Genomic DNA, 8,601 nt, shown 5'->3' on the forward strand with positions numbered 1-8,601 from the left:
ATTTGTGTGGGTCGAAAGTGTCGCCGAAGCTCATTGTAGAAACTGTGCTGGAGGAGTGCCAGAAGGGTAACGGTACTGATGGGACACCTGACAGAGTGAACCTGGCGAGCATCCTATGAAATGAGCCAGAGGACAGCCAAATCATTGTATATCCTGCCTGTGTAGCGATGAGGGCTGAGGTTGCCGACGAAGGAGGCACTGGTGGTGAGGCGACAGTGTCCACTCCACTAAGTGAAGAGACTAATGTGGAGGTAGCAGGGCTGTTTAGTGAAGGTCTGGCTTATGAAAATGAGGGGTATGGAGAGGTCTGTAGTAAAGGTGGCCCTGCCAGAGAAGTGGAACGTGAACGGAGTGGACCTAATTAGTGACAGCAAGCCAAATTCGAAAACCAGATCAAAGAGGCAAAAGGGGATAACTCGTGTCCTGAGTCCCTGGTTCGCTAACACATGGAAAACGATATTCTGATGAAGAAATGGCGACCGGATGGAAACGGCATAAACAAAGTATGGATGGAGAAATACCAAATAAACAAAGTGTAGTGTAGTGAGAAACACCAGGTGTTGGTGTCATGGAAGTTTAGGGCAGTGGTGATAGAGCTGGCCCACTCCGTGAACACGGCAGGACACTTGGGCGTTACAAAAACTTTAAAAAAGCTGCAGGACATTTTTACTGGCCCAGTGTTTGGAGACGTGAAAAAGTATTGTAAGACGAGTTTGTCATGCCAGCGTGCGAGTAAGCCGGCACCAGCTATACTTAGAGCACCTATAGAGCCCATCCCTGGTTTTGGCAAACCTTTCCAGAGAATACTAGTGGATATTTTGGATTCGTTACGAAGGACTAGAAATGTCCATGAGTATCTGCTGACCATTAAGTGTACGGCCTCGCGTTTCCCGGAAGCAGTCCCCATGAGGAAGGTGACATCACGGGCCGTCTTGGATAGACTGCAGAATTATGTCGCCTGGGTAGGCATACCCGAGGTAATCCAGACGGAACAGTGGAGTGTTTTCCAGTTAAAGTTATTTAGGGAAACTGTGAAAGGATGGAAAGTAGAGCAAGTGCGCTCGTCACCATACCATCCTCAGTTGCAGGGGGCTTTAGAAAGACTCCACGGAACACTGAGGAGCCTGCTGCGGATATACTGTGCTGAGGAAGGGAATAAGTGGGACGAGGCATTGCCATCTGTTTTGTTTGTTATCCGGGACGTGGTGGTGGAATCATTAGGATTCACCCCATTCCAGCTAGTTTATGGACACTTTGTGAGGAGTGTGGTGAGTTCATTAAAGGAGCAACTCACGGAAGGAAGGCAGCGAATAGACGTCAGACAGTATGTGAAAACTTTTGGTGAGCGATTTTTTAGGCCAGAGAGTTGGCCAGGGAAAATTTAAAAACATCCCAGATGGAAATGACCAAGTACTATGACAAGCGGACTATGGCGAGGAAGTTCCAGGAAGGAGAACAGGAAGGAGAAGTCCTCCTGCCCACAAAGGGAAGTGTGTACGAGTCGAGATTTTGCGGACCGTACACGATCAAGAAAGCGTTGGGGAAAGTGAATCATGTAGCGTATATGCTCGACCGGCCAAGAAAGTCGCAGGTTTGCCAAGTGAACCTGATTAAGATATATTACTCCTGAGAGAATACTCCGAGTGAAGATGAGGAACAGATGGAAATCCCGCCACAAACGACCGTGCTTCGTGTCAGGCACGAGGAAGGAACGGAAGAGGAAGGCGTCAAGCTGGAGAGGGCTGATGGATCGAAGATGTCCAACACGGACAGCCTGGCCGAGGAAGAAGCGAGGTTGGGTCATTCAGAGGATGACCAGCGCCAGAAATTGGTGGAAATCTTGCGGAAGAATGGATCACTGTTTACGGAAGTACCGAGAAGGCCTCGGGGAACGGTACACGAGGTCAACGTAGGGGATGCTGCTCCTACCAAACCGCACCCTTACAGAGTCAGTCCGGATAAAGACGAGGCCATGAGAAAAGAAGAAAGGAACAAAACTGGCAGACAAGGGTGGAAAACATTTCATGAAGCAGTATATTACACTCCTTCACCTTGGTCGTATGAAGCAGTACACATGTGAACTGTCGACCTTACTTCATCTCTCTGCTTCTGCTTCATCTCTCGTCTGTCACAGTCACCGGTACTTAATCATCTCTCAGAACAGACTAGAAAATGGAAATATTTATTAAATTAATGGGAGGATCAACTGTTTTAATTCGGAATAAGGATCGTCGATGTCGCCGAGGGTCATCACACTGTTTATTTAGACTTCTCTCTAAGATTCTCTCTGGAATGACAGTATTTGCTATATTTTTCCATTTTAGATCCCATAAGTTGAAATCACCAAAGAAGATGATGGTGGTAGTGATTGTTGTTGCGCATATGGTGTGGAGGTAATGGCATGGTTGGCAGTGGTAGTCACTTAGCCAATGTTTGTTTTATTCAATAATAAACTACAATTAAAAGTTATCTCTAAATGTTCATCATTCCCTATTAAGTTAAAAATGCATCACCTACTTTCTTTATATACAAATAACTGACAATACTTTATCAGCTGAATAGGGGGAAGTTATTCAACTCTATGTTCCTTGCAAAGGCTAATTATGAAGCTTTTGTAACCCTCATATGACATGATCTACATATTTTGTTTTCATAAGCGTATCCTAAGAGTGTGTTATTGCCGTGAAGATGTTACAAAGATGAAGATTGTGTGTAATGAAGATGTGGCCCCTGTACTTAATCTAGGGACGACGAATACCTCTGTTTCATAGAAATAAAACAAATGCAATTATGTAAAACACTATAATAAAGGAAGCTACAAGTGTCAGTTTATAACTACTTACCTGCTGCCGTAAGTACCGTCTGATGAAAAATGTGACAGCCACCGTATACAACGCGAAGAATGTCCCCATCAAGCCTCTTGGGTAACGATCTGTAATTATAAAACAGAAGCTGATCACAATGCATTTATCAAACCATCTAAGTAAATAGGAGACTATACATATAAATACATAATGGAGGTGTATGCCCTTATGTGTTAATCAATCATTGGGCACATACCTCTCTAGGTTACTTCTTCGTCGAGTGCAATTAATGAAACCCCTCAATCATGGAGACTATGTTTATCGCGGTACAGATACACTTTGACCCACTTGTTGCTCGACGCTTCATATCGGCCTATCCACTTCACTGCATTATTTGTGGAGATGGTCACCAAGCTTTTTTAAAATCTTATATTTATTCAAACTGAAACAGGCGATTTTTGTTTAAAGCTTAAGGAATGAAAATATTAAAAAAATAGAGTGAACAGAAACCCTAGGCATCTTGGCCTTCCATCTTCCCTAACTTATGCTCGAGGAATTCGTCCAGCATCTTGACTTCCATCGCTCGAGATCCATTACATTAACTCCACTCGCTCTTGTAAACGGCTTTACTTCCCTCTTGTCATAAACTTTAGGTGATCAACCAAGGCCGACCATTATCTTGAGGTCTGACAGTACTCACACCACTCCTTCCCAGACATCCACCCTGACCACCCGGGGTACTCACACCTCTGTTACTCACCATACTGTGAGGGGTGATGAACAACCATTCCCAGGCATCCACCCCGACCACCCGGGGTACTCACACCTCTCTTACTCACCATACTGTGAGGGATGAAGCACACACGGCAGCCTCCCACTCTCCACATTACTCTCACAGTCAGCATAAAGGCCGAGAACATGTGGACAACGACACATCCGCATAACGGGTCTCCTACACTGTGCTCTCAAAACTTATAAAAAAAAATAAGAAAATTTGATTTCTTCTCATTTTAATATAAAGAGATGATATAACCTATATAGGAAACTATAGTGTCCTTCTTGACCCACCAAACTTAAACACTAAGAGAACCATTACTTGGTTCATTACCTTTATAGAACTGAAGAGCCTCCATGATTGCCTTCCTCTTCCATGTCTTCCACAGACACACCAACGACCTGTCCATCACACTTACTCCAACACCAAACTTCCTCCCTGTTAAGGTGAGTCATGTCTCTGGTCACTGTTAAGGTGAGTCATGTCTCTGGTCACTGTTAAGGTGACTCATGTCTCTGGTCACTATTGGGGTGAGTCATGTCTCTGGTCACTGTTAAGGTGAGTCATGTCTCTGGTCACTGTTAAGGTGACCCATGTCTCTGGTCACTGTTAAGGTGAGTCAGGTCTCTGGTCACTGTTAAGGTGAGTCATGTCTCTGGTCACTGTTAAGGTGAGTCATGTCTCTGGTCACATATGTCAAGCATAATGATCCGCCGACCGCTCCTGATACCGGACTTAATGCTCCGCCGACCGCTCCTGATGCTGGACATAATGCTCCACCGACCGCTCTTGATGCTGGACATAATGCTCCGAAGACCTTTCTTGATGTTGAACATAATGCTCCACCGACCTCTCCTGATGATGGACTTAATGCGCCATGGACTGCTCCTGATTCTAGACATAATGCTTCTGAATGCTCTTGATGCTGGACATAATGCTTCTGAATGCTCTTGATGCTGGACATAATGCTCCACCGACTGCTCCTGATGCTGGACTTAATGCTCCGCCGACCTTTCTTGATGCTGGACATAACGCTTCACCGATCGCTCCTGATGCTGGACATAATGCTCCGCAGACCGTTATTGATGCTGGACATAATGCTTCGCCGACCGCTCCTGATGCTGGACATAATGCTCCACCGACCGCTCCTGATGCTGGACATAATGCTCCGCCGACCTTTCTTGATGTTGAACATAATGCTCCACTGACCTCTCCTGATGATGGACTTAATGCGCCGCAGACCGTTCTTGATGCTGGACATAATGGTCCGTGCATGCTCCTGATGCTGGACATTATGCTTCGCCGAACGCTCCTGATGCTGGATATAACGCTCCACTGACTGCTCTTGATGCTGGACATAATGCTGCGCCGACCGCTCTTGATGCTGGATAAAATGCTTTGCTGACCGCTCCTGATGCTGCACATATTACTCGCCGACTACTCCTGATGCTGCACATATTACTCGCCGACTACTCCTGATGCTGGACATAATGCTCCACCAACCACTCCTAATGTTGGACATAATGTTCCGCCGACCACTCCTGATACTGGATATAATGCTCCGCCGACTGCTTCTGATGCTGGACATAATGCTTCGCCGATCGCTCTTGATGCTGGACATAATGGTCCACTGAACGCTCCTGATTCTGGACATAATGCTCCGCCGACCGCTCCTAATGTTGGACATTATTTTTGCCGACCGCTACTAATGCTGGAAAAAGTACTCCGATAAGCACTCCTGATACTGGACATAATGCTCCGCCGACCGATCCTGATGCTGGACATAATGCTCCGCTGACCACTTATGATACTGGACATAATGCTCCACTAACCACTCCTGATGCTGGACATAATGCTCCGCTGACCCCATCTAATGCTCCGCCGACCGATCCTGATACTGAACATAATGCTCCGCCAACCGCTACTGACGCTGGACATAATGCTTGCAGACCGCTCCTGATGCTGGACATAATGGTCCGCCATCGCTCTTGATGCTGGACATAATGGTCTGCTAAGCGCTAATGATGCTGAACATAATGGTCCGCCGCCCACTGATGATGCTGGACTAATGGTCCATCGACCACACTTGATTCTGTACATAATGCTCCACCCACCGCTTTTAATTAATGCTGGACATTATTCTCCCCGACCGCTACTAATGCTGGACAAAATACTCCGATAAGCAATCCTGATACTGGACAAAATGCTCCGCCGACCGATCCTGGACATAATGCTCCACTGACCACTTATGATGTAGATATAATGCTCCATTAACCACTCCTGATGCTGGACATTAGTCTCGCTGACCGCTCTTAATGCTGGACATAATGCTCTACCAACCGCTAATGACGCTGGACATAAAGCTCCGCTGACCACTTCTAATGCTGGACATATTGCTCTGCCGACCGCTCCTGATGCTGGACATAATTGAACACCGACCGCTCCTGATGCTGGACATAATTGAACATCGACCGCTCCTGATGTTGGACATAATGCTGCGCCGATTCCTCCTAATGCTGGACATAATGGTCCACTGAACGCTCCTGATTCTGGACATAATGCTCCAACGACCACTGTTGATGCTGGACATAATGCTCCGCCGACCGCTCGTGATGTGGGACTTAATGATCCGTCAAACGCTCCTGATGCTGGACATAATGCTCCATCGACCATTCCTGATGCTGGACTTAATGCTCCGCCGACCTCTCTTGATGCTGGACATAATGCTCCACCGACCGCTCCCGATGCTGGACATTTTGCTTCGCCGACGGTCCAGATGCAGGATATAATGCACCGCCGACCGCTCCTGATGCTGGACATAATGCTTCTCCGACTGCTCCTAAAGTTGGACTTAGTGCTCCGGTGACCTCTTTTGATGCTGGACATAATGCACCACCGACTGCTCGTGATGCTGGACATAATGGTCTGCCAACCGCTCCTGATGCTGGACATAATGGTCCGCCGCCTGCCGATAATGCTGGACTAATCGTCCATCGACCACTATTGGTTCTGGACATAATGCTCCACCGACCGCTCCTAATGCTGGACATTATTCTCGCCGACCGCCACTAATGCTGGACAAAATACTCCGATAAGCACTCATGATACTGGACATAATGCTCTGCCGACCAATTCTGATGCTTAACATAATGCTCTGATGACCAATTATGATGCTGGATATAATGCTCCACTAACCACTCCTGATGCTGGACATTATTCTCGCTGACCGCTCTTAATGCTGGACATAATGCTCAGCTGACAGCTCCTCATGCGGATCAAAATGCTTCACTTACTGCTAATGACGCTGGACATAAAGCTTCGCTGACCACTTCTAATGCTGGACATATTGCTCCGCCGACAGCTCCTGATGCTGGACATAATTGAACACCGACCGCTTCTGATGTTGGACGTAATGCTCCACCGACGGCTCCTGATGCTGGACTTAATGCTCAGCTGACTGCTCCTGAAACTGGACATAATGCTCTGCCGCCTGCTCTTGATGCTGGACATAATGGTCCGCCACCGCTCTTGATGCTGGGCATAATGGTCTGCCGCCCGCTCATGATGCTGGACTAATGGTCCATCGATTGCAATTGATTCTGGACATAATGCTCCACCGACCGCTCCTAATGCTGGACATTATTCTCGCCGACCGCTACTAATGCTGAACAAAATACTCTGATAAGCACTCCTGGTACTGGACATAATGCTCCGCCGAGCGATCCTGATGCTGGACATAATGCTCCGCTGACCACTTATGAAGCTGGACGTAATGCTCCACTAACCACTCCTGATGCTGGACATAATGCTCCGCTGACCACTTCTAATGCAGGACATAATGCTCCGCCGACCTCTCCTGATGCTGAGCATTATGCTCCGCCAACCGTTACTGACGCTGGACATAATGCTCCATTCACGACCTCTAATGCTGGACATAATGCTCCACGGACCGCTCCTGATGCCGAACGTAATACTGCGCCGATTGCTCCTGATTCTGGATATAATTGTCCACTGACCTTTCTTGATGCTGGACATATTGCTTCGCCGACCGCACCTGATGCTGGACATAATGCTCTGCCGACTGCTCTTGATGAATGAAATTAATTCTCCACCGACCACCCCTGATGCTAGACTTAATGCTCCGCAGAACATTCTTGATGCTGGAAATAATGCTCCACCGACTGCGGAGCTATGCCGACTGCTCCTGATGCTGAACATAACGCTCTGCCGACCGCACCTGAATGTGGACATAATGCTCCACCGACCACTCCAGATGCTGGACATAATGCTTTGCCGACCGCTCCTAATGCTGGACATAATGCTTTGCCGACCTTTCCTGATGCTGAACATAACGCTCCACCGACCGCACCTGATTGTGGACATAATGCTCCACCGACCGCTCCTGATGTTGGACATAATGCTCCACCGACCGCTCCTGATGCTGGACTTAATGCTATGACGACTGCTCCTGATGCTGAACATAATGCTCCGCCGACCGCTCCTGATGGTGGACTTAATGATCCGTCGACCGCTCCTGATGCTGGACTTAATGCTCCACTGACCGTTTCTGATGCTGGACATAATGCTCCGTTGACCGCTCTTGATGCTGGACATAATGCTCCGCCAACCGCTTCTAATGCTGGACATAATGCTCCGCCGACCGCTCTTGATGGCTGACATAATGACCCGCTGACCGCACCTGATGCTCGACATTATGCTTGCAGACCGGTCCTGATGCTGAACATAATGCTCCGCTGACCACTTACGATGCTGGACATAATGCTCCGCTGACCACTTATGATGCTGGATATAATGCTCCACAAACCACTCCTGATGCTGGACATAAAACTCCGCTGACCACTTCTATTACTGGACATATTGCTCCGCCGACCGCTCCTGTTGCTGGACATAATTGAACACCGACCGCTCCTGATGTTGGACATAATCCTCCACCGACCGCTCCTGATGCTGGACTTAATGCTATGCCGATTGCTCCTGATGCTGAACATAATGCTCCGCCGA

General features: G+C 47.8%; 1 protein-coding gene across 1 annotated transcript; it reads left to right on the forward strand.

Moving 5' to 3' along the window:
• The first annotated feature begins 7,770 nt into the window (after positions 1 to 7,770).
• On the forward strand, positions 7,771 to 8,256 carry LOC138355680 (formin-2-like). The gene has a single exon (XM_069311004.1). It carries the CDS (start codon positions 7,771 to 7,773, stop codon positions 8,254 to 8,256), a length of 486 nt encoding a protein of 161 aa, XP_069167105.1.
• Positions 8,257 to 8,601: the final 345 nt, after the last annotated feature.

This window comes from Procambarus clarkii, chromosome 68 (genome assembly GCF_040958095.1).
Source record: "Procambarus clarkii isolate CNS0578487 chromosome 68, FALCON_Pclarkii_2.0, whole genome shotgun sequence".
Lineage (NCBI taxonomy): Eukaryota > Metazoa > Arthropoda > Malacostraca > Decapoda > Cambaridae > Procambarus > Procambarus clarkii.

Bases quoted from the DNA above. Each gene is read 5' to 3' on its own strand.
- LOC138355680 (XM_069311004.1), top strand. From the start codon at position 7,771: ATGCCGACTGCTCCTGATGCTGAACATAACGCTCTGCCGACCGCACCT.